Source organism: Gopherus flavomarginatus, chromosome 7, assembly GCF_025201925.1.
Source record: "Gopherus flavomarginatus isolate rGopFla2 chromosome 7, rGopFla2.mat.asm, whole genome shotgun sequence".
Classification (NCBI taxonomy): domain Eukaryota; kingdom Metazoa; phylum Chordata; order Testudines; family Testudinidae; genus Gopherus; species Gopherus flavomarginatus.
Window position 1 is genome coordinate 92590000 of NC_066623.1, and position 27653 is coordinate 92617652.

Sequence of the window (27653 nt, forward strand, 5' to 3'; positions counted from 1 at the left end):
AGTCAGATAAGTGTATTATCAGATGTTTTGCAATTCTTTTGCAGCACCCCCAGTCTCTAGAGAATACCACCACCTACTGACTGCTAATGTTCTTATTTTAATATAATCTCATTCCCTTAAGTGACCTTTTTATAAAAAGATAGTGTTACCTCTTTACAGAAAGGAAAAAAAGCTAATTGATAAACAGAAACATATCGCCTCTTCTGAGCCAGTTGTTTTAGGAATGAACTACCCAAATACTTTCCCAAGAGAACCAGAATGACACAGTAACGTGAAAGTTGAATTTATTCTCCTGACTTCTGCATAATACTTACGCCACATGTAACGTAAGCTCATCTAACCACTCCACACACTGCCTCCTGCATTCATCTTTACTCAGAAAGTGAAACTCCAGATTATTATTTATCAATCATTCCAGCATTATATATTACTCATTCAGCTAGGACAGTTACATGCCAGAAAACAGTTCTGCATGAGTCCAGCCCTCGAAACTGGAGACAAAGTGGTAGAATAAGATAAAGAAGGAACACTGAAAAAAAAGTAAAACAGGAAACCCATTGACTCCTACACCATAGAGAAAGAGGCTCTGTGAACTTCTCTGAATGTGCAGCCTGAAGTTTTTTTTTTAATAATTATTTGTATTGTGCTAACACCTAGGAGCCCTAGCCATGGACAAGCATGCCACTGGGCTCAGTGCTGTACAAAAAGGCAGTCCTTGCCCCAAAAGGCTTACAATCTATGCTTTTCTTCCTGCTCTTCTATAGCATTTTCTTGACTCATTTTCCAGTGAACTGAAATGGGGTGGGGGAGAGACACCCTTTTCCTACTTTGTATCAATTCTTTAACTTTGGGAAGATATCAGGTGCTGACAGTCTTAAGATTCTCATGTTCCAAAAGGTCTTATCTTCCTATAACACACAATGACACTGCTGAAGAGTAGGACGGGTTGGAAAACAAGAGTTCCATTTCATTATCCCCCCACCCCACTCCAAACTGCCAATAGCACTACGATTAGGGCACTCACCAGAAATGTGTCTTTTATATCCAAGGAGGGCTACTGGCCATTCTGGGGGTGGGATGAGGATGTCGGGGCATGTGTGTGTCTCTTTCTCAGTTCCATCTTGGACTGTCAAAACTAAGACTTTTCCCCACACAAAAAAAAATTCAGTTTTCACTAATTTGCATTTTCCAACTACAAAAGTTCTGTTGAAAAACTCCTAGTCAGCTGTACTGAGTCAGACAGGATGGAAAAAAAGTAAGTAAGTAAGTAAGAGTGAGTGAGTGAGTGTGTGTGAGAGAGAGACAGACAGACAGACAGACAGATAGACAGACAGAAGTTAAACAGGGTCAGTTCCTGTGATGGACAGAGGTGTCCAGAACCAGTTAAAACCAGTGATTAAAAATATTTGATCAGAACTGGTGCTCTAGGTGCATAACAAGAATTTCTTTTGGAATCTAAGAATGTTTCAACTCACTGGGAGTTGGGATTCCTGAACTACATTCCTGGTTCTAACACTTCCCCATTGTATAGCTTTGGGCAAACTCAGTGCTTAACTTGTGCCAGGGCTGAGCCCCAGCACCTCAAGGCTTGGCAGTTCAGAGCGCCAGCACCTTGGGGCTTGATGCACCAGTTATAAATGTAAAAAACTGGCTCAAGCACCTCTTTACAAATGAAGCACTGGGCAAACTACAACGTCACTGGGCTTCCGTTTGCCTGAGTGTAAAATGGCTTAATGTTCCTGAATTTCTCTGAGATCCTTGGACAAAGGGCACTAGGGAACTGCACATCATTCCAGATTTGCAGACATCACTGCATTGCAAAAAAAGGATTCTTTTAGGTGTTTTGGGATTTTTTTAAAGAAGAGCATCACTATTACAGTCTATTCTATTCCAAATAGGTTTTTATACAGGGTTGATCACCAGAGTATCTGAGCACTTTCAATGTCCAATTCATGAAAGCACTTTGAAAGCCAAGGTGTCACTCTCTTCCTTTCTGAGTTATGACTGTATTTGTATGGACAACAACATTAATCTCTCACAGTCTTTGTTTATAGTAGGAGTTTGTAGACCATCTGAGAATGTACCTTTTCCAACTCCACTGTGGAGGCTGTGTACAGTATTTGGATATATTTATTATAATGAGTTTAAAGTGTTGTTGTGGCTATATTCTGGATTTGCTATCAATAAGAAAATGGTAAATTCCATGAATACTGATGACAGAATAAAAAAACTATTCAAAATTCACTTTTTAGGGTTTACAATCATATGACTTTGCATACTTTTAGACTTGCTTAGTATAAGGCTTGACACTGCTAATGTGTTTAAAATTAATATCAAAGCTGCTATTTAAATAGCATCCAGTGAAGTGGGTATTCACCCACAAAAGCTCATGCTCCAAAATATCTGTTAGTCTATAAGGTGCCACAGGATTCTTTGCTGCTTTTACAGATCCAGACTAACACGGCTACCCCTCTGATATTTAAATACATGATGTTCACTAATTTGACTGGATCTTTGTGGAGTTGCAATTTTTGATAGCTGTTTCTCTTATATCTGTTTATGATACCCTGCAAGTAAGATCACATGAGCTTTTTGGGGGAGGGGGAAGCTATCAGAATGACAACAGTCCTCAATTAAGTAAGTGTTGCAGCACTATATCTTAAAATAAAAATGCCAAGAGAAAAGGTTACTTTCACAAACAGGCAGAAGATGGTTCTCAAAAAGTTGATTCCAACAGAAGTGTCACAAAAAATATAGATATAGAATCAAATAAATTAGAGATGGAAAGTCCTATAAGGTCATCCAACTCATCCATCTCCTTGTTACTGGAAGACCATTCCCTATAGAATACTCATATGCTTTGTCCAGTCTAGTTTTAAAATACCCAGTCAATTGTAATGGAGCTAGATGGCTCGGAATGAATACAGTTACCATCATCTCTGGTCTGAGTCCAGTAATGACTGATCGTGGTTACCAGCTGAGAGCTGCTTGTTGGCCATTGTAAACAGTAGGTGGTCTTCAGACAGGTCACAGTCGACAGATGATCACACCACTGAAACCATCATTATAACGGATACCAATTCTCTTGGCAGGAAGATGGGGCTCAAAATGAGCATGAGACTGAATTTATCTTTGATCTACATAAGTAACCGCTCCAGGTCAGGTTTTAGGCATAGTGACAGATCAGTTTGGAGAAATTGGCAGTGCTGCTGCCTGTGCAGCACTGGTTCTGTGAAGGGTGCATTTTCCTCTCTGGGCTAATCATAGGGCTTTTTTCCAGTAGTAAATTCCATTTTAAATTAAATGTGTGTTTTCTGTAAAAGCTCTATGGGGAAAGGATAAACACAAAGTGTTTCGGCCTCCAAAGAAAGCAGGCCTAGCAGCTCCAAAGCACAGTCTCCCTCCACTCCTTGCATCCCCCAGAGGCCTCTCTTCAGGGACTTGGGTGTAGGTGGGGTGAACAGGAAAATATTGGCTGGAATGGATGGATGCAAATTGTTCCTTTGGCTTAGCAGAACTTAGTCAAAAAGATAACACGATCATATTAACATTTCTGCCAATTCTCATGCAGGTAACCTGCGACAGCCACATTTGGGGTCGTTATCAGGAACTGGGGGCCAGGTCCAGAGCCAGTGTGGAAGCAGCTAGTCCTAGCCTCCCACAGGTGGTCCTGCCCAGGGTGGGGACATATCCCTGGGTGCGGGTTCACAAGGGGATCTTCTCTGATTGTTTCTTAGGGTAGCATTCCATTCCATTTTTAATTAAAGTGTGCAAGGATTGGATGCTGCTGCAGCAAATTCTCTGGAATCCATGAGCCCCTGAATGCAAACCTGGGACCTTATATTTTAGAAATATTGCATTAGTCAGAAAAACTAAAATGTGTCTTAGCATAACAGGTCAGGATAATAACACTTAATATCTGATTTATGTTAAATATAGTATGTTTACTGAACACAAAACCAATTTTTATAGCTGCTGCTATAGCTACAATTCAAGGAAACCATAGCAACAATATTGTATTATGTACAGCCTTAATTAAGGATAGTTAAATCACGTCTGTCACTGCAATCTATTAAGTACTCCCATGTAATTTAATTAAATTTCATCTTAAAATGTTTTAGTTATTTTTTGCAAAAAATATTTCATGTCATGATGTTACTAATTCCAACACACAATGAATTCCCTTTTGCTGCCACATTGTGCTAGATGTTCACATTTCCAAGTGATATACATGCATCACCCTTTAAAATTTGTCTATTTTGTGAAAAATAGACATGTTTATGTCACCACTTATTGATTGCATAAACTTTACTATTATACATCAGTGATAGCTTTAACCTTCATTACGGAGTGACTACTTTCCCATAACATGCCCAATTTCCCAAGTCCCATCACATTCAGTTATCCCCCAAAGGAAACCAACTGCTTCCAATTTTCCATGCCATAGCTCATCCCACGGTAGAGGTTTTTTTTGGGGGGGATATATGGGAAACATCAGGAAAAAATATCTTAAAGTGTACATGTAGTTCATCTTTAAACATTTTTCTCACCTTTTTGTCTTGACAGGTAACTTAAATGGCATGGCATTAATGTGTTCTGTTTTGTTGCTTTACTGAAGAAAAGTGCCTTTCAGTAACTCTGGGGAGGCAGGGTACTAGAGGATGTATGCAAAGTAGTATGTAGCATGCTCCCTTGCCTCAGAATGGGAGGCTGGGAGGGGAGGGGAGGGAAGGGAAGGGGAATAGACCAGGGGGATGAAAGAAGTGCAAGAAGCTATCAGAAAGGCAGAACATAGAAGAGAATATAGAATGGCAGCAGACAAGACTGGGGATCTGATGGGGTACAAGGAGATAGGGAAGTATACAGGGTGCATGCACCAAGTATGGGGGGGAGGGGCAGAGAAAGATAGACTGCTTGAAGTTGTACCTTAGCAGCACACAACACCACAAGAACATCTGAACTCTGAAGTTAGAGGGAATTGAACTCAACACCTTGTTGGATGAGACAAAGTCTGTTTTAGGATTCCATCAATAAGACAGAAGGGTATCTAATCATTTTAATATATAGGGTACAGCATATACATACATATTCATTTATAATTCTAATGCATTCACTCTAAAATAAAAAAACTACTAGTCTAAAAAGGCCGTGAGTGAGTTACAAAGGCAAGCTGCATGAAAGCTTTTCACACAGTGACACAAAATCTCCCTCACACTGGGAATAATTAATTCAAGAGCAGAGTATTCACAATTAGCAAGGCATGTTCAGTATCCTCCTCATCATTGTTAATTAGCAAATATTAATGTAATCTGCATGTTTGAGGGGGAAAACAATTAAAGTTACTAATTAAAAAAAATCCTCCGTGGCCTCAGCTACATTGCAAATAATGTCTTGCTAATCGATTAATCAGTCACTGACTATCAGACCATTCAGTTCCATCTCCGATGTATGGGCTCATCTACATGGGATTCCCAGCCCAGACACTCAAGCTAGCAAGCTAAAACTAGCAGTGCAGCCATAGTAGCAGCTCAGGCGAGCTGCCCAAGCACAATCCTGCCCTACCCGCTTGGGTACATACTTGGGTGGCTGCCACAGAGTCACACTGCTATATTTAGCACACTAGCTCAAGCAGAGGTAGTTCATGTCTCTCTACCTTCACTGGGAAGGACACCTCACAGCAGCAGTGTAAATGTACCTTTGAAATACATTAAACAATCAATAAGTGTGGAGCTACCCGTGTTTCTACATCCACATCTAACCTCTAGGAGAACGAGCTGGTTCAGGGCAACAGCAATAAGATATTAAGCCCTTCTCCTCCAAAGCTGCCGGTCTGAATCCAGCTCAGATCGGCAGAGACCAAATGATTTTGGTGGCTTAATTTACACAAGTTGGTGGCCTCCATCCAGTTCACACAGTGTCCTCATCTCAAACCCACCACCACAGTTGGCAGTCTGCAATGTTGGGAGACAGGCCCACCTTATTAGCTGGCATGGAGAATTAACTGCCCTTTCTCCCTCAATGGGTTCCTCAATCGGTTTTAGGTTTAAGGCACACTGGGTGAAATCCCAGCACCAGTTAAGTCAATGGCATAGCTCCCATTGACTTCAATGAGGCCAGGATTTCACTTACTGACTCAGGAAGACTTCTTTCCTTCTGCTTGTCCTGTAGACAAATGTACTCCAGGGCTCTCAATTCTGCATCCTTCATGAACACTACACTTATTACAAATGTTAAAAGCGTTTAAAAAATAACTCCCTACAAAACTACAATTTCTTGCTCTGGGTTTCACCTTTGACACTGTAATGGTGAAACAATTAACCTATCCAGTGCAGTTAGAAAACTAAATGAAATACAGTTGCACTTACAAAGTGGGAAAAATAGCTTCATTCTCAAAGAAGATATATTCAATGTACTCCGTACATGAATCTAATAATTATTTCCTTAAGCAAAATAAACCAAACAAAGAAAATAAGAAAATGGGACGGTAAAAGCATTTTATTGCTTGCCAGTGTAAAAAAGGAATAACTATCAGGAAAAGGAAAAACTATTGTTTTGCTTGTAAAACAAATTCATGTTTTAATGTTATTGAATTTATTTGAATGATTTGCACTTATGCACAAATAGCAAAGAAATTCTGAAGGCAGAGTGGAGAAGATTTCAGTAAAATAAATATAACAAATAATAAATATAACCAATAATAATAATTAATACATGAATACCTCCAAGAGTGCCAATAGCATCAGAGTCCTTCAAGTACTGGAGTTGATGTAATCTGGCATCTTGGCAAGGTGGCTTATCAATAAGACCCAAACCAAACATTTTGCAAATGATAAAATATCACTAGTTAAAACACCATATGATACACAAGTGGAAATGAAAAACCAACAATCTTCAAAATAAACTGACATGCTGTAAACTAAATATTAATGCAATATTTAAAATTAACCCCACAAAACACTAATCTGATGCTTGTTTTCTTATTCATACACTTTTGCTGAACGTGCCCTTCCTTCCTGCCATCTCCCGAAAATAACTATCCAGAATTTTGAGTCCAGTTCACCGTTCTTTTAAAGCTCTGGTTATGGAGATTACAGAGTTTAAACTATCCAAATTTTTAAAAGGATCCTTTGGTGTTACTTGCTTAGATTTTTCAGCGGGACATTTTCTGTCAGGACACTTATCTGAGGCCAGTGCGATGGGGGTTTGTTGAGCACATTGTTTGCTTTGTTGTTTTTCAAATGCTTCATTTAGTTACCAAATTTACTGATACTTTCTAGTCATCGCTCTAGTAGAAGTTCTTACCTCTTGTGTTTTCACATTTATATATCCATAGTGAGTTCTGAGAGGCCGCCTTTGTTTGTCGGAAAACAGCATCCATTTCACACCGGTTTGTCCAAAGCAGTTTAGAATCAACGGGAAGTTTACTTCATTTGTAAGGCGAACGATGACGAAGAGGAATGCTGCTATGAAACTTATCGCAATAATGGCCTTTCTCTAAAGTTGGAAAAAAAGAAAGCGTTTTACTAAAAATATAAGGATCAGTTTCAAACAACAAATCTATATATGCAATATCCACAGTAAGTACTCTTTCCTTTTTTCAAAGCTTTATCTGTTTGTGCCTACTGCAGGGAATTGTAACTGCTAATGCGGCTAGATCCCAATAAGATAGGCAACTGAATAATTTTGCATCTTAAAACTTGAATTTCAGTTGTTTTAAGAGCTTTGCCTGGGGTTGGTTGAAAAAAAAATTTCTTGTGAAAAAATTCATCCCATTTTTAATGAAAATGACAAAAATATTAACCAGCTAGATAGCTGACTGAAAAATTGAATGCATTTTACATGAAAAATCCATTTTGGAATGTCACTACAAAATCAAAATTCGGACAGTTTCAATCTGTAGTTCCCCTGCATGGCATACATGACGGGTACTCCCACTTCTTCACAAAGCTGATGCACTGAAACAAAATACACAATGATATCTGTATAGGCTAAAGTGATAGATGATTGTCCCTTTCTCTTAACAGATTATGATCTCATTTATTACATGTTAATTCTAAATCATTCCAATAAGGTCAGTGGAGTTACCCTGGATTTACATACTGTAACTGAAATCAGAATCTGACCCCTTCATTCCTTAGAATAAGCAGGCCAGACTTGCTGCTTCTTTCCAGGCTCGCAGATTTACAAAACGAGCCCTTATTACCAAGGACAAGTTGACCTCAATTGTTAATTATTTAAAAGGTCTCTTGAGTGTTCACTTAAACCCTCATTCTCACCTCTAATCCACCTAAACCTGAACCCACCTAGTCTTCTAACCAGGAGAGGATATTAATTACAGCTGCAGAATGGTGACACATTTCATCATAATGACTTAACATATAACTTGACGAGTCCTGCACTTTTAACAAGAGCAGAGAAATTGCTTCCAAACTACTTAGGAACAAAGCATGTCCACCTAGTGCAAGTGGCTAAGGACTTTAGATACAACAGAACTATACAGTTTACAGAAAACATTTTTTTAAAGGTTTTGTTGGAGGAATATGCCATTTATAGGCTTGAGGTATTTATATATTACTCCCATTGGATTACTGCTTTACCTCATTTGCTTCTATTTAATCACTCTATTGAAAGTAATTCCATCTTTGTAAACAGCCGTATTAATGGAGCTTCAGTAAGAAGAAATAAATCAAGCCCTTTGAGAAGGTACAGTCTTTAAAGTACATATTATGCCTTAATGATGGATGTCAAAATTTGACTGCTTATGTCTGTATTTAATTGCAATCCAGAATAGCTGCAACTAGCACAAGTAGCATATCTGCAATGGCTATTACATGTGGATGCTAGCTGCTGTACAGGGGTAGCTGGAGGGAAGAATGAGAGGACAAAAGACTCAGGTATGTAAAGATATAATCTTTTCCTCACCTGGAGTTTCATTTGACTACATACTGAGCCAACAGACTGGAGAAATTAAAATTCAGTTCTGGGTAATATTGGTGTTGTGTGTTTTTCTACTTACATAGAAAACATTACATAAAAGAACCACATGATCTTGGCAGGGTCTAAATAACCATGTTTATTGAATATATACAACATGCAAAGACTAGCTTAATATGTATACTACCACTCTGGTAGGGTTCTGGTGGCCTCTGAACACAGAACACAATTAGCACCACTAGAGGGTTCACAGATGATATAAAGAGCTACTATCCTATTCCCATATACACTGCAGTTGGCAGTGTAGTTATGGTAGGTTAATTAGATGATTTGTCTGTTTTGACATCTTGGAAAACAGTAGTTTTATGAGTAATGGGAGGCAAGACAGGTTGAGATGGGAAATCAGGGAGAATGGAGTTACTAAGGGGAGAATGGAAACTAGGAGGGGTGCTCCCTCCAGTGATGAGTTTTAGTGAATAAAATAAGAGGCAAGTTATTCATAAACTGTTAAAAAAAAAAGTTAACGCAAGCAGTCTGATGGGCAGAACAGGAATATAATAGAATAGCAGATCTAACTTCCAGAAACCCTAAGAGCCTGTGAACTTCTCAGCAACTGCATTACAAAAGATGTACATTATATTGCAACAAGCTGGCAACATGGGCACATGTGCCATTCCACTGTTCCAGATGGAATAGGATCTGTTTGGTTACATATGAAAGCTTTTAACAACTCTGAGTGTCCAGGCTATGCAGCACAGTGATATCCGGGAAGTAATGAGAGGGGTATACATTTGTTGGATTATTTACTCCATTTAGGACTTTTCCCCCCACTAAATAATGTGACAATTTAAAGGGGATTGCCAGAATTTATTTGACTGCATGTTTCCACTACATCTGTAAGCCTCCTTTGAAAAAACACACCGCTACAAGACATGGCATTGTATTCTATTCCACCACCAACAGATGTCACCAATAGATAGTTGTCTACCTTCCAGCTTTACTGAAGACCTTTAATCATAGATGCTGACTCCACGGGTGCTCTGGGACTCAAGCACCAACCGAAAAAACCAGGGCTGCTCAACACCCGCAGGTCCGGATTAATCTTTTGTTGGCCCTACTGCCAGATTGTGGCCCCGCCCCCCCTTCCGCCTGCGCTCTACCCAAGGTCCCACCCCCACTCAGCCTCTTCCCCCAAAGCCCCACCCAATGCTCCATCTTGAGGCCCCACCTGGGCTCCGCCCTTTCTGCCCAAGACCCCACCCCTGCTCCACCCAAGGTCCCACCCACGCTTGGCCTCTTCCCCTGAGACTCCACCCACACTCTGCCCCAAGGCCCCGCCCCTGCTTGGCCTCTTTACCCTGAGACCCTGCCCATGCTCCACCCCGAGGACCTGCCTCTGCTTGGCCTCTTTCCCCTTAAGCCTGCCTGCTCTCCATCCTGAGGCCCCACCCCCGCTTGGCCTCTTCCCCAAGGCCCTGCCCACCGCTCACACAGGTGGGGGCAGAGAGGCGCACCCACCAGCAAAAATAAAAGTCAGCAACTGTATCTTTAATAACTCCTTGGAGTGGGTGTGGAAGGTTCAGTCAGGTCATGAGAATCAAGTTATCACCATTTGCAATCACCCCCAGCTGGCTTTCCTACAAATACTAAAAGGTTTCTTGAAAAAAAGTCAGAGGGAGGAATTTTTCTGCATTAGAAATGCAGAGCATGTCTCTACATAGAAGATTCTACAATGTCTGCCATGACGACCTCACAAGAGAACTGAAGGGATTTTTAATCGAACTATTAAATTTGGATATTTATTTTATTTTTGGTAATACACATTTTGTTTATTTTGCTTTTTGAAGAATGGAAGCTTTTTGCTAAAGATTCAGCATATTCATTTATTTCATTAGGGTGTGAGAACCACAAGCACCCATTCTCCGAGACACACTCTCCTACAAGAAGACTGCCAGCGAAACCAAGGAAGACCGGAACTGACAGCCCTCAAAATGGCTCTGGTTAAAAAAAAAGCAGAAAACAACCCTGCCGACCTAACTTTCAAGCTTTCTTAAGAAGCAAAAAAAGGCATATGATCAATGCCTAAAAAATGCTATGCTTGTCACTTTAAACAAAGGTATACATCTCTAAAGAGGATTTTTTCCAGCCACTCAGGAAAATTTGTTCATAGGTATCCCTCCTGCAGTGTCCCTTGTAACCCCCCCCCCCGGTAAAAAATAGACATTGTCACCTCTCCTTTCTTGAAATTTACTATTTTGAACTGGATTTCAAGGCTTTTTAAATCACATTGGGTCATTAAAATATGAATGGAGCCATATTTATAGCTTATTGCACAATTGCTAATCCCAAAATTTATGCACATCAAAATTTTAAACAGCTGCAAAACCAATCATTTGAAATGTTGCTGCACCAATATAGAATTAAATTAGCAAATTACAACAGGGAGAAATCTTGTTCCTGCTTTACTTTTCATTTCAGGTAGTTGCAAACAGCCCTTTAACAATAGAAACATTTAGAATCTATTTCCTCTGACAGGAACGCTCCCTATATGAAAATCCCAGTCAATCTATAAACTTTTCTAACTAAGTTAATATAGGCATTTTGATGCACTTGGCATTTTAATTAAAAGATATCTAGTATTAAACATGTTCTGTAGCAAGGTATAGCAGATAATACATTTTTAACAGATTCATAGCTGAATGACTTTCAAGCTATATTAATTTTGAGACGCTTTTATTCCTTTTACAACAGTGCTAGACTTTAATCTAGCAAGGAGTTGCTAGAAGAAAATTACCATATTCGTTTACAGTGGCCAACAGGCTTTTGTTTTTTAACTTCACTCAGTAACCAAAGTAGATGCTCACTGAGGGTAAAAAAAATTTTGTGTATGGCTACTCTGATAAAATTGGATGAACTGAAGGGATTTGAATATATGCAATGCAATACTTGTGGTTACTTCAGACAGGGAAGTTGCTGGGGCACTAGCCATTTTTCCTTCTCGTTTTCTTTTTTCATTCAATATCCATAATATAATCCCAATTTTTGTTTGTTATTTCTTGGCAATCAGAATCATTCTGTCTAGTATGTATATCAAAATCAATAAGCATCATGCAGTAGGCATGATGAATCATTCCTTCTAGGCTTGAATTTATATATGTTGTTATATAATCACAGGACTGTCATACTATGTTGCTGGTTAGGATTCCGAGGAAAGCTCTGTGGAAATAAAACATGAATGATGAAATTAGTGTGTGCGTCTGTATTTGACAGTATGGTTTCTAATGTGCATTACCCACATTTTGGGGATTTGCCAGTTACCGGTGTGACTCATTAGTTTTATTTTAGCAAGAATTTCACAGTTTTCTGAGTGAGGGAGAATTGTTTTTCTTTTATGATCTGATAAGGAATATCGATGTGACAACAACATTTTACAGTTTCCTCATTTTTGATGGATTGGTAACACATTTAAATGGATCTGTAATATTTTGTGCTGTACACAGTTGTCTAACAGGGCTAGTAATAATTTAAAGGTTTAACAAAAAAGAAAACATCTTCAGGATGACAAAGCAGTGTCACAACTTGCAGTAAATTCTACAAAGGTCTGTAGTATCTGCTTTCTTGTGTTCCCCACACTAACTCCTAGATCCAGAACCAACCAGTAAACCAGTAAAATCTGTCACTTGCAGAACAATATAAGGCAAAGTCCCTCAAAACATTTTACAAGTAATTTAATAAGTCCCATAATATTCCTGTGAGGTACAAAGCTAAATGCTATTCCATCCATTTTACAGATATATAAACCAAGGCTTAAGTGACTTGCCCAAGGCCACACAGTAAATCAGCAACAAAATTTACTCCCAGTCCCCTAATCTAAGCACTAGGCCAGTGCTTTCTGACAAGACAGCTATTACTATTATTTTATCATCTGTAAAATGCCAACAGTGAGCTTGGTGCAGTACAAGACACTAATAAAGACAATTCCACGCCCCAAAGAGCAGTTTAAAATAATACATTTGGGGGAGAAATTGATTTGTATAGACCTTTTTCTAGCTGCTATATTCATGAGTACGTGGTAACAGTGAGTCTGGAAGGAAAAGTGAGAGGTAAAGATTAACAAATATGTTTGGAGTCTCTTAAATGACATGATACGGTGTAATATTGTACTGGTTTCACAATACTTACTTTTATGACTATAACAAAGGGCTCGATTTTTTTTTAAATACTCCTGCACATTATACTACTTTTATTGTAGTGCTGCAGGTTTTCAAGCTTCATTTGATTTTTACTCAAGTATACCTTCAATTGAAAACAATAACTGCTACATTTACCAAATTTGTTTCATTTTTGTGAACTACTGTATGTAAAATCAGATTTATTTTATTTTGTCTTTTATAGTCTTGAGCACCTTGTTCAAGTGTCACTTTCTGTCACAAAAGGCCACAAGTGAAATTCCTTCAGAAAAATATTTCACCACAGATCTGCTTTCCAGCATCCATCTCTCCTTGGCATCATGCGAACAGCTGCCTAGAACTGCTAATGGTCATTCAGGGACTGCTCTTCTTGAACTCTCCAGAGATATAATCTCAACTGTAACTACTAAAAAGTATAACGGGAGTAACATTGGAAAGTGGCAAATGCCATAACCGCAAAAAGTGCTTACCTAGTAAGGAGATTTTTTCAAAAATATACTTGCATGTCAAAAACCACTAGCAACAAATCTATAGCTGGAGATATATTTGCATTGCACCTAGATGTGAAAGTTTATCTGAAAACACTAAAAGAGCAACATGAGATAGCTAGTGGATTTTTGATTCCACTCCTTGGGAAGAAGAAAAAAGGAATGGGGTGAGATTGGCAGACAGCTCTGTTTCTGAAAGATAAAAGGGTATTTTTGGACCAGGATATATCTGCTGTGCTTTATTCCTGGAACATGACCAGCAAGGAAGCACTGGAGCAAGGATGAGAAATACCTAATAATACTTATGTAGAAATAGAAACTCTGCGATAAAATAATATGGGCCAGACCTTTGTGTTGGCCTGGAGAACCTTTCTACCAAAAGTGGCCTCATCAGCTATTGACCCTGGGTAAAGCTGATAATACTTTGAGAAACTGTCAGCGCCACCAGGTGGCCACCTGAGGCAGAAGAAGATGCAGGCTGGAGCAGGGGCTGGCTAGCATGAAAACAGGCCTGGAAAAGAGCAGGAGCAGAAACAAAAGCTGGCTGGAGCTGGAGCACAGGCAGTCGGTCAGAAGTACTTGTCAGTGTGAGTGCTCCCAGCCAGGTAGTGATGTTGAGCAGACTGGAGAGACTGCTTCCCTTGGGATCACCTGTGTGGGTCCTCGCTTGCGGACTGGCTGAATCCTGGTTGAATGGCATGGAGCCTATCAAAAGACCTGCAGAGAACTGCCTGTGATGACTGCTTTGAGCAGGGGATTGGACTAGATGACCTCTTGAGGTCTCTTCCAACCCTGATATTCTATGACTCATCACACACTCTGGCTCAGGGATGACTCATCAGGCTTAAGCAGGCACAGGCTCAGAGGTAACTTCAACGATTACTCACCACAGTAAGCATGGATGGAAGACCAGGTGGCTACTTTGCACGTTTCATTTCCTGCTCTTTCTATATATGACATTACTCAAAGCTTCCGGGAGAAATATCTTGAGGCCCTTAAGTAATGAGAAACCCTCATATATATTCTTCTGATATATTTTATCCATCTTTCTAATATCGGACCATAGATAACTGAAGACAAAAGCAGCATGAGGTTTTTTTTGCTTATCGTTTTGATCCTATGACTCTCCTTACATCAGTTGTAACAAACAGCACTTCCTTCAGATGAGGGGGATTTGGGCAACAAGATGGCAAAATAATCTCTTGGGAACAGTGGAATGACGTGCTACCTTCAGGGCCAATTTTTGTCATTATGAATGTGCAAAACTGCTGCTCAGCTGACAAGTTCCCCATTTGCAAACGTTCTGTATACATAGGATATCGCTATCATGAATGCTATATGGACTGACAAAGTGACAGAATACTGAACTCACTGGCTAAAAAAAGATTGCCAGGACACTAAGTGCTTCTTTACTCTTGCATTTCCTTAGGCGTGAGATCTTGCAGCAAAGATGGCTTGGAGTCAGACCTTGCCTCGTGATTGTGGATGACGATCTGGAAAGGAAGGAGGGAGCTCTCTAGCCCTTACTGGCCTAGGATATTTGCTTGGGGGTTTTGAGCTGTTAGGTCAGATACTTGCCTGAAGACTGACTACTTGTACGTTAGTGAGGGTGCACTGTGACCAGTTTTGTACATTCCATGGCAGCAAGGACCCCTTTGGAGCTACTAGAGTCAGTAAACCCTTGACAGTCAAAGAAGAAAGCCTTGCCCAGCAAGCTCTGCCTTCTGTCTTGCCCTCTGTTTTATCTTTTGTCAGTTCAGCTGCATTCATGAAACAAGGTTCTGCCTCTCTCACTTTGTCAGTGGCCAACCACCTCAGGATACTCTTCTAACTCTGAACTAAATGAAGTCCTCTGAAGTATCAAGTAGCTGGGACAGAAACTGCATTTGTCTCCTTTACAAAGCAAGAAATTTTCTTGCTGAAGCTGGTGCACCTCACACCTTTGCATTATCCATGAGACCAGCATGACCAAACCATCTTGCAGCAGGTGACCCGGCCAGGGGGAAAAAAGCTTGTGTTTAAATCCAAAAATCGGACCCATGCAAAGCAAAGAAGTAGGAATCATAGAAATATGACTGCTGGCATGGCTGAAAAACAAAATAAAGAGCATTGACCTCTGCAGAGAGCATTGGAAAATCAGTAAAACTATCGCTGCTGAGCTTCTACACAATTCTAAAGATATGATCCTTGATCTCATCTGCCTCAACTGTGCACAACTGAGGGAACCAGAAGTGAGAACTGCTATACTTGTCATTGTCCAAGGAACTGAAGATGTACAATGATCAATCCTAAAAGCCTTGACTGTTATGTTTTGGATAATTGCTGTTATTTAAATTTAGCCCCAAATAACTAAACAACATTTGGATAACTAGATTATTGTGTTATGTGCAGTATTCCTATAGGAAACACCATACATGCTTAATTAATTTTATAAAGTAATGGAAAACTGGGAAATTTTAAAGCAGCACTATAGATAGGAGAGAGAGATCTGGAAAATACAACTTAAGTATAAAATGGAAGACTTACTGTATTTGAAAGTTCATATGAAGGTTCTGAGCAGACTCAATTCTGCAATGGCTTCTTAAGAATTAATCTGCATTACTATTTTTTCCTTATTAACCCATTGTTTTACTATGATTCAAAACTTTTTTTTTATCAACACACTCCTGTCTTATTATGAATAGCTCCTTCAAAGACTTAAACCATTCCAGCTCTCCAACAACCATCTTCGTTTTTGCTCACTGCCATATTCTAGGGTCACTGGTTATTTCCATACATAGAGCCTTGTCTTCAGCTGATAGGCACTTGCAGTCTTTTGAGCAGTCCATCAATACGGCTGACCCATGAAAACACAACACAACCAGTCTCCTCCCAAACATAGTATGAATATGTAGTCTTCACAACTGAATCTGCATGACAAATCCCCGCCCCCCTCCCCACAAAAAAACCTTTATTGCCAGAAGGGCAACCTGAACTTTTGAGCAAGACAGTCTTTCTATCAGTCTAGTATTGCATTTTAGATTATCTGTAACTGGAATCTGTCTGGTAATTTAAAAGATATTAGTTTACTACTTAGAATCTAACCTATTAAAATGGCAAAGTTGGGCTCTGGAAATACATGCACAAGATCTGTTTTCCCATAAAATAAGGTTAATATCAGATCATTCCCTTCATTAGGGGTGATTTCTCTGAATTTGCCATTGTTGATTAATTGATGTGCTCCTGCAGAACTGGGCTGAAACTTGATCAGTAGTTATAAATGTACTTTGCACAGATATTAACATGAATTCTACGTGATGCTGCAGTAAGCAAGATGTTGTGGTACTATTAAAAAAAATAGCTTCTGCAGCACAGCTGCCTTTTCTCTGGATTAGTGCCCACTTATCAACAGTCTGACAAGCTTTCAGACACACATACAAGTTGAAGAACACTTCCCTGTAAATAGAAGTGCTGGTACAAGAATTTGTGGATCCTTCAACCTGGCAACTAGTTGCTACTATTTACTGAAGACCCACCTGATTGTAGCTATTTTTCACCTGCTGAGAAACACTTTATAGGAAAAATGCCTCCCTCTTAGTTTTAACACTTAGCTTTCCAGAAATACCTTATTCTGTGAGCCACATGATTCCTGTATAGAAACGTGTAAGTGTTTGTGGCAGACAGTGTGTTAAGAGCAAACTAACTACAGTAATTGACATCTGTTCTATATGCTCTGTCAGACGCTTGACTCGCAATTTTGTTTCGGCTGAAACTTCCATTAAGGTTCCCTTTCAAAAAGTTGAAATCTGCTACCAGAAATGGGCCTGACAGTATGTAAACCAGGGAAACACAATGCTTTTCACTTCTACACATACCCACTAACATTAGCAGGTACATTGTCTAGGAAGATTTCCTTTGCGTGACTGTATTGGTAGGGTCTGCATTTTAGGAGTCTGACAAGAAAAATGCATTACACAGACAAAATAGATTAGACAGAAAAGTAAGAGCTGTATGCAGCAAAAAAGAGAGAGCTCATGCAGTTAGTAGAAGCTTAATGTGCTTCTGCACACTATGCTGTGCTGGACAAAATATCAGACATACTCCGTTGTGTATTTATATGAACCCTGGTACTGCTACAACTCAAGGAGCACCTTTAGCTCACCTGGTAGGAGGTCAGTGCTTTAGGAACAAGAGAATGAGAGGTCTATCTCCATTTGTGACTGAAGTCCTAGCTGGCTTCCGTGTGTACAGCCACAGCAATGAAGTCTTATGAGGTCATGGATGCTGACCACTTATCTGAAGCTACGCCAAACACTGCACCGAGACACAGCCCCCAGGTATACTAGCTTCTACACGCACCAACTCAGAAGAATAAAGTACATATGGGACAAATCGACCCATAGACAAACAAAAAGAGGGGGGACAAAATGTCCCCATAGCCCCATGTTGATAGGCTGTAGATCTGTGAGAAAATGCCTTTTGCTGGGAAGCCTAATTTGACAGCAGCTTACTTCTACCTGCTGGGGAAAGTTTATAGCAAAAATAAAAGGAAACAGTAAAACGAGAAATCTGGAGAAGTGAAATCCGCTGCATATTGCCAGCTGGAAAGCTTTCACTGTCTGCACTGAAATAGTCTACATTTGTTTATTGTCTGACCGCCATGTTGAACTTAAAGCTAACAATGAAAATTGGTCTCCTGCCTCAGTTTCTTTTTAAAAGCCACTCAGCAGTGGAAGAAATGGGAGGATTTGCCCTGCCGGTTATTTGGCAAGAATCCTGTTCTGGCTTTTCAAACCACACTGCACTTTGGGAAGTCAGCACTTTTGAAAGCTAATTCTGGACACACTCTCCGTCGCAATACAGCATGGCGGGTGTTTGGTAGCACTGAAAAAGGAAACAAGTGGTCAGTTTTCATGTTTGGCCTCAAGAAGGCCACTCCATCAGTCAGTGTCCCCAGGAATTTCAAGTGCACATCAGATTAGTAGCTTACTCTAGAGCAGGGTTTCCTCAGACTTCATTGCACCACAACCCCCTTTTGACAACAAAAATTACAACACAACCGCAGGAGGGGGGACCAAAGCCTGAGTCCGCCCGAGTCCCACTGCTCCAGGTGCGGGGGCCAAAGCCTGAGCCTCATCCTCCCCCCCCAGCCAGGAGAGGGGTCAAAAACCAAGCCCAAGGACTTCAGTCCCAGCCAGGGGGCCTGTAATGTGAGCCCTGCCGCCCAAGGCTGTGGGGCTTGGGCTTGAGCCTCAAGCCCCAGCAAGTCTAAGCCAGCCCTGGAGACCATAGGCGCCAACTTTTCCCAGTGCTGGTGCTTGACCACCCCAGCCCCAGCCCTGACTCCACCTCTGCCTTGCCCCCATTTCAAACCCATCCCCGAAGTCTCTGCCCCATCTCCGCCCCCTCCCTTCCCCTATTGGACTCCTTCCCCAAATCCCAGCCCCGGCCCTACCTCCGGGCAGCTCTTTTGCTGTGGCAAGTGCTGGGAGCAAGGGAGAGAAGCGGGGACGCGGCACACTCAGGGGAGGAGGCAAAGCGGAGGTGACGTGAGCTGGGGCGGGGAGCTGCCGGTGGGTGCAGAGCACCATCAATTTTTCCCTGTGGGTGCTCCAGCCCCAGAGCACCAACAGAGTCAGCGCTTATGCTGGTGATCCCCTTAAAATGGGGTCATGACCCACAGTTTGAGAACCTTTGTTCTAGTGGGAGAGACACAATCTGATTGTAGTCACAGATCTCATATGGAAAAAAAAAGAAAGACAACAAAAATTATTACAGCTTCAAAAAGAATTGACAGAGCCATTTTTTCCTCATCAGACAATCAAATTTAGTTGTCCTTGGACAAATCATCTTTGGATAAAAACTGTTCTAGCCTAACTCACGCTTAAACAGTTCCTGCTGGCATATTTCATTAGAAACATGGGGGTACTACTTTAAAAAAATCTACACCAATATTATACCAGGCAAAAAAATCTGGTGGATGTTTTGTCACTCATTGACAAAAAGCATGTTCCACTTCTAGCATATCTGCCTGAAATATCAATGGGCAAAAGTAATAATTTACAGCCTATAAAACTGTGAGACCTAATTATAGTGAAATTGAAGCTGAGACTGGTACCTGCTTAGTTTGAAGTTACAATTTTTGTGCCATATGATGTATATCCTGCCATTTATATTATTGAAGAGAACACTGTCTCATATATATCATTCTAAAATTTTAGTTCTTTCATCTTGAAGGAGCCTGAAGTTTCTGCTTGCTGTTTTAAACAAAACTTAAGCTGATAAAAAAAAACTAGACATCAAGATCACTTCATCCATCACTTTTGAGAAAAGTGTGACAGCTCTAACTATTGCACAAAAGCAATGCACAGTAGTTTAAACATAAGAAGTGTAGAATTTCAAATTGCAGGGGAAATCAAGGTAGCAAGATCATAACCACCAGAACTTAAATTTGATGAAGGCAGCAGAGCTAAGAACCATGGTCAAGATTTCCAAAGCTAGGGATTTAGATGCACAAATCACATTACTTCAATGTCATGGGATTTTAAACTTGACATATGCATTGATTCGGAGATGAATACAACAACCAGTATCATTAGCAGTTGCCTTAGCCACATTAACATCTAATTTATACGTATTGGCTCATGTCGTGCCCCCAAAACTTTGATTAGACGCCATCATCCTTAAAACTGCAAGCAGAGCTATGATGGACGAAAACAAACTATGGCACACAAGACTGACAATAGTTCCAGTAGGTGCTAATAAGCAACGCCCACTTCTGACAACATGATCTGCTGCCTCTAAAACAAAACCACACACATCGCAATTCTTGCTGACTTGCCACAACTGACTCCATAACATCTTTTTGTGCTGGTCATTCACGCATTTATGTCCAGTGCTGCCGGTCCCAGTGCCAATCTCAGATGACAAATGGCATATCAGGGCCAACAGCTATGTCTTTACAGGGTGACAGCAACTCAGGGATAGAAAGATGAACTTCAGAAGCCTTAATTTACACCCACCTCTTTGCAACCTGTGATGTAAATCCCAGACTAGACTTAACGGACTGCCCACTGGAAGAGCCAGAGTGGCTGCCACAATGCAGATATTTGGCTTAGCCCTATCTTCAGTATGACTGCGGGGCAGCAATGCAGATGGTCAAACGTGGTGGAGAAGCCCACAATGACAAGATTGGAAGGTGGATTGCAACACTATGCTACCCTCAATGAGGTGACTGAACAATTTAGATATTGACAAGTGATGCACACAAAAGACGAAGATAGGATTTATAATTACGCCAAGCTTGTGGGAAAATGGAGCAGAAGAAGGGCTGATGTTTATAGGAATGGGGATATTGTTGGGGCTTGATTTTATTTTGGTAGTTTATTTTTCCATTTAGAGGCTACCCTTCCTTCTAGTCTGACATTTGATTTGATTGTATTTTTACTTTTGGACACAGAAATCTAGATCTCAGGATTAACACTTTGTTGATGTGCACAAGAGAAACAAATCAACAAATTAATATTATTTCTGCTTCCGTAGAGCCTGGAGGCTGCAATCAAGGACTGGAGATCCATTGTGCTAGGTACTACATACATGTGCACATGCAGCGTCTCTGCCCCTAAAGAGCTTACAATCTAAGTAAATAATATAAAATTAAGTAGTCAGGACCTAAGTTTAAATGTCAGCTGAAAGAGAGCCCACCCACAAGCACACTGTACCCCCAGCACTTTGTTCACTACTGACAAATAAGGGAGATTCACCATTTCCTAGCGCTCTTCCATGTGCCTTAGATGTTCCACTTTTGAGTACAGACATTGCGTCACCCTGCTTAACTTGTCCTTGCTGATATGACTGCAAGAGGTGGTGGCATAGAGGCAGGAGTATAAGCAAAATGTCTTGCCTGTTGAGCACAATTTTGTTCCTTTTACTTGTTCATTTTTCTGAAAGGGTATGAGCTAAAGGTTATCATAAGTCACCACAAGGGAGATTCTAGATAACTAAGAATATACAGAATTGTAGTTACAGAACATAGTAACTGTTCAGATATTATTTGGGAAGTTGATGGCTTATATTCCAGTTTACTAGGGAGCTCCTTAAATCAAGGTCCTGAGACTAAATGAAAGCATTAATCAAGGCAATGAGACTCAATTAAATTAGGAGTAAGGCCATACTTAATTCATGATATTGCAGGAATTGTGGATCTCACAATATTAGACTTCCACAGCAATTTTGATAGCTGGGCTCCCCATGCAGCCAACAGTGGAAAATCATGGAAAAGTAATAATGGGACTTATTACCGCCAATAATAAGGTCCATTATTACTTTTCTGAAATTTTGCATGACTTGTCCACAACTCAGTGCAATTTTTGGACAATTATCCCATGATTCAAGTTGGGCCTTAATTATGAGCTTTACTGATCTAGTCTGCACTTTGTAAGCATTCACATAGCACTTACAATGCCCCCAAAGTCCTACCTTAGCATGCATTAGGCTCAGGATGAACTGATATGGATGCTCTGAAGCAGTCGGTTCCAAATCCTTGTCCCAAATCTAGAGCGGATGTTCTTAGGCCATTACTCTGACCCACATATACTCAAAGCTGATTCATAGGGAAACTATATCCTTCCACTCCAGAATGTGTATGGATTACCTTATTTATCTATTCAAAGGTCAATTTAAGGTTGGAATGACTGAGACAAAAGGGAAAATGAAAAATATCTCCACAAGAGAATATGGAGACAGGATGTAGTTAAGTAAAACATTGCAAAAGGCTGAGCCACCAATCCCATGACACTCAAGCTTTGGGCCTCTTTCAGAGAAAATGCGTCAGTGAAACCTTCCTGAAATAGTCTAAATTACTGGTTTGTTTATAAGTGGTCTTATTTATACACTGCCAGTTACTACCCAGAATAACATGCTGGAGCATTTCCCAGTAAGTAGTATAAAAATTCAGTGGTGGTGAACTGGTTTACATGAGCCTGAAGCGAAACAAAGTTGCAATTGTACAGCAGAACACACATTCAGATATTTTTAATATAGATAATTTTGGGCATATTTTCCTTATTATTATTATTTGTAACACTGCAGCACAGAAAAGCCACGGTCAGGGTCAGAGCTGCATTGTGCTAAGTGCTGTATAAACCTGATTTTGTTATTTCTGATACATCATTTCAGAAGATCACCTCAATCGGAGAAAAGAAAATCATAAAAATTAACAGAATTTTCCAAAGAAAATTTCTCCAGGAGGTAAAGTATACTCCACGCCCTCACTGATCTGTTATCCTGCTAGAATGGTACAGGGATAGTAATATGTATATCCTACCTAAACACACAGTCTATCACACTACTCTGACTCTGGGTAAGCTAACTGAATTGAACTCGACCTTCAAAGCCCTTGGAATGCAACAAAACATCTCTGGTTTCTGACATTTATGGGTGGCTATTCTGCATGGCTGCTTTTATTGCCTTGAAAATAATGGTGAAAGCTGTGTGTACAAACCTGCTATAAACACTGACAAATCACATGAAAGGAAGACAGATTTATTCGGTGCAGGTTACTCCAGAGCTAATTTAATCAAACCTAAGATTTTCATTTTTTAAGCAGACCATAGCATGCAGGGAGTTTTTTGGATGTCATAGAATCATAGAATATCAGGGTTGGAAGGGACCTCAGGAGGTCATCTAGTCCAACCCCCTGTTCAAAGCAGGACCAATTCCCAACTAAATCATCCCAGCCAGGGCTTTATCAAGCCTGACCTTAAAAACCTCTAAGGAAGGAGATTCCACTACCTCCCTAGGTAACCCATTCCAGTGCTTCACCACCCTCCAAGTGAAAAAGTTTTTCCTAATATCCAACCTAAATCTCCCCCACTGCAACTTGAGACCATTACTCCTTGTTCTGTCACCAGGTACCATGAGAACAGTCTAGATCCATCTTCTTTGGAATCCCCTTTCAGGTAGTTGAAAGCAGCTATCAAATCTCCCCTCATTCTTCTCTTCTGCAGACTAAACAATCCCAGTTCCCTCAGCGTCTCCTCATAAGTCGTGTGTTCCAGCCCCCTAATCATTTTTGTTGCCCTCCACTGAATGCTTTCCAATTTTTTCACATCCTTCTTGTAGTGTGGGGCCCAAAACTGGACACAGCACTCCAGATGAGACCTCACCAATGTTGAATAGAGGGGAATGATCACATCCCTCGATCTGCTGGCAGTGCCCCTACTTATACAGCCCAAAATGCCATCAGCCTTCTTGGCAACAAGGGCAGCAAACAGCGGAGGCTAGCAGAGGGAGTTTGCCTGGGATATGTCTGAGAGGAGGTACGCTAAGTGCTGCATTAGGGGGGCTGAGTTGGTGCGTATCTGAATGTCTGTTGCAGAGGACAGTTTGTCAGTTTGACCGTGTGTTTGATTGTTTGAAAAGTGTGAATTGGGAGTGCTTTGTTCCAGGTGGGCCATGATGCCTGACTGTTATAAAAAGCAGGAGCGGCTCTAGGGATTTTGCCGCCCCAAGCACGGCAGGCAGGCTGCCTTCCGTGGCTTGCCTGTGAAGGGTCTGCTGGTCCTGCGGCTTCAGTGGACCTCCCGCAGGCATGCCTGTGGGAGGCCCAAAGCCACGGGACCAGCGGACCCTCCACAGGCATGCCTGCAGAAGGTCCGTCGAAGCCACGGGACCAGCGGACCCTCCGCAGGCAAACCGCCGAAGGCACCCTGCCTGCCGCCCTCGCAGCGACCGGCAGAGCATTGCTGCCCCAAGCACGCACTTGGCGTGCTGAGGCCTGGAGCTGCCCCTGATAAAAAGGCAGTCAGCAGTGAACCAGCTGAGCGGCGAACAGCGGAGGCTAACAGAGGGAGTTTGCCTGGGGAGAGCCCACTGAGGCTTTCATCTAGTGGGCTTCTGTGAGTTGCTAAAACAGCTGAGGAAGCTCTTAGAAGGAAGAAAATATGGAAGGTGAGCATTCAGCTGTTGTAACCTGCACAGGTTGTGCCATGTTTGTCTTTCTTCCACGGGACAGAAGTGACTTTGTCTGTACAAAGTGAAAGCTGGTCTCCATATTGGAAGAGAAGGTTCGGTGTGACACACTTTTGCTGGAATTTTATTTTAATGTGAAAACAATTTAAGTGATTTGGATTTTCGTTATATGTATTTTCAGTTTAGAAAGGGTATCTATATTTCTTTTGTAAGTGCATCTTTGCATATACTAATGCAGAAGGGAAATCCTGTGGAAAATCCATATACTGGATAACTAATCTGTCTAGTAAAGTTTTGATAAAAAATCTGTTTGGACTGTTATCCATTTTAGAACCTAAAAAGTGCTAGATTTACAAGAAAATGCATCTCATTTATGGACTGCTCAAACTTTGAAGGAAATCACATTTGAACAGTGTGTCATTCTGTACCCTAGAACCTCCATATTCACCACTGTCATATTATTATGATACATTTTGTACAAAGTATACCTTGTAAGGTATAATTTTAAAAGTCTTGATCTGTTGAACATTAATAATACGTTGGATTCTATGTGCTATCATTATATGTGATGTTCTGAACTATTGCTATATGTGTTAATGAAATATGTTGTGAGGGTGTGAACACCCACAACCAGCCTTTCAGTTACAACAAAGGAGTAGCCATTAACAGGCAGACAATGACCAGCGGGGACTGCCTGATCCCCATGTCACAGCAAAGGTAAAGGTCTTTCCAGCAAGCTAGAAGAGAGACAGAGACTTCACAACTTGGCCTCTTCCATCCCCCCACCCCATTTCAACACCTGGAAGAACCTCAGGGGGACAAAGACTTTGAAGTGAGTAAGTTTAGTCCCAGGATGGACGGTTGTCCTAGCCTGTGTATTGAGTAACTGTAATCTGCTTCTAACATCTGTCAGGGTGAGAAAAAGATTTGCTTCAACACTTGCTTAGACTAAAAGTTTAGGATTTAGAATGTTTGTTTCTATTTTTATTTATTAAAACTATCTCTGACCTTTATGCCAACCACTTATAATCACTTCAAATCTATTTTTCTGTAGTTAATAAACTTATTTTGATGTTTTATCCTTACCAGTGAGTTTGTCTGACATGCTGTGGAAATCTGCTCAGGTTACAAAGGCTGGTGCATGCCCACTTTCCTATGAAGAAGTGGCAAACGAAGTAATGAACTTACACTGGCCAAGCTTCCGTCCAGTGCAAAATGTTACAGTTCTGGGGTGTAGGGCTGGAGCTGGGGTGCAGGGCTGGAGCTGAGTGAGAATTGGCTGGAGCATCTCTATTGCTGATTCACGAGCGGCTGAGAGACAATTCACGTAACTCAGTTGGGTGTGTCCCTGTCATAAACAGATAGCTAAGGGTTAATGTCTCTTTCACCTGAAGCACCTGACCAGAGGACCAATCAGGAAACCGGATTTTTTCAACTTTGGGTGGAGGGAAGTGTGTGTCTGAGTCTTTTGTCAGTTTTCCTGCTTTCTCTGAGCTTTGGAGAAGTACTTTCTACTTTCTAGTCTTCTGTTTCTAAGTGTAAGGACAAAGAGATCAGATAGTAAGTTCTATGGTTTCTTTTCTTTGGTATTTGCATGAATATAAGTGCTGGAGTGCTTTGATTTGTATTCTTTTTGAATAAGGCTGTTTATTCAATATTCTTTTAAGCAATTGACCCTGTGTTGTATCATCTTAATACAGAGAGAACATTCGGATGTATTTTTCTTTCTTTTTATATAAAGCTTTCTTTTAAGACCTGTTGGAGTTTTTCTTTACTTCAGGGAAATTGAGTCTGTACTCACCAGGGAATTGGTGGGAGAAAAAAGTCAAGGGGAGATCTGTGTGTTGGATTGCTAGCCTAATTTTGCATTCCCTCTGGGGGAATAGGAAAGTACTATTTGTTTCCAGGATTGGAAACAGAGAGGGGGAGTCCCTCTGTGTAGTTTCACAGAGCTTATGTCTGTGTATCTCTCCAGGAGCATCTGGAGGGGGGAAGGGAAAAAGGATTATTTCCCTTTGTTGTGAGACTCAAGGGATTTGGGTCTTGGGGTCCCCAGGGAAGGTTTTTCAGAGGGACCAGAGTGCCCCAAAACACTCTAATTTTTTGGGTGGTGGCAGCAGGTACCAGGTCCAAGCTGGTAACTAAGCTTGGAGGTTTTCATGCTAACCCCCAGATTTTGGACGCTAAGGTCCAAATCTGGGACTAAGGTTATGATATGAGTAGCAGCGGTGGGATATAGACAGAAGCCAGAAGCCAGTAGGAATATTATATTTTTCTTTTCTCTGCTAAGGGCTTTTTAGCAGAGAGAAACAGTTTGGTTTTAAAAGGGAACCAGAGAGAATTTTTTTTTTCTGCTCTCTCTGGCAGTTTGTGGCTTGCATGTTAAGGGAGAAGCCATTAAGGGACGGTTGAGGGTCTTTTGTCATGCAATAGCCCTCCCATTAGGAGGCAAGTACCAGCACTTATATGCATGCAAATAAAGTGGTTTTTCTGGTTTCCCTTCATTGAACATTAGCTAGAGAGAGAAAAGGAAAAAAGCACTGTTGCTAGGCAGACTCCAGGAGGGAACAGAGCCTGCAGTTCAGAAGATAAACACCGGAGGGCACCCCAACACAAGAAAACAGGAACCATGACTTCTAAGGCAAAAATTGAGGCCGAAGAACAAATCAAAGAAGCTGAACACAGGCGACAACTGGAAATAAAACAAAAAGAGATGGAGATGAAAGAAAGAGAAGAACAAATCAAAGAGGCAGCCTACCAAAGAGAACAGGCAGCCTACCAAAGAGAACAGGCAGCCAAAGAGGCAGCCAAGGAGGCAGCACACAAAAGAAAACTAGAAGAAGAAGAGGTGGCCTACCGAAGGAAACAAGCAGAAGAAGAGTTGGCCCACAGAAGGAAGCAAGAAGAAGAGGAGGCGGCCCACCACCGAGAAATGGAAAAACACCAAAAAGAAATGGAAAAACAACAAAAAGAGAATGAAGAGAAGGAAAAACAGAGAAAACATGAACTGGAGTTGGCAAAAGCTGGGCTGCCTGTGCCAGCCAACCCTAACAACCCGGCGCCAAATATTGCTCCACAGCACAGGAAATTT

General features: G+C 41.0%; 1 protein-coding gene across 4 annotated transcripts in view; it reads right to left on the reverse strand.

Annotated features, from left to right (window-relative positions):
* ST6GALNAC3 (ST6 N-acetylgalactosaminide alpha-2,6-sialyltransferase 3) overlaps positions 1-27653 on the reverse strand; it is a 331821-nt gene that overhangs the window by 160960 nt on the left and 143208 nt on the right. For 2 of the 4 annotated variants that reach the window (XM_050961901.1, XM_050961904.1), the window contains exons 1-2: positions 11891-11973; positions 7303-7494 (exon numbers count right to left, since the gene is read on the reverse strand). In XM_050961901.1, coding sequence (XP_050817858.1) covers positions 7303-7494; positions 11891-11923 — 225 coding nt within the window. In that variant the 5' untranslated portion in view covers positions 11924-11973. Of the gene's footprint in view, positions 1-7302; positions 7495-11890; positions 11974-27653 lie in introns of those variants that run through there. The other 2 variants (XM_050961902.1, XM_050961903.1) reach the window with 1 other exon arrangement.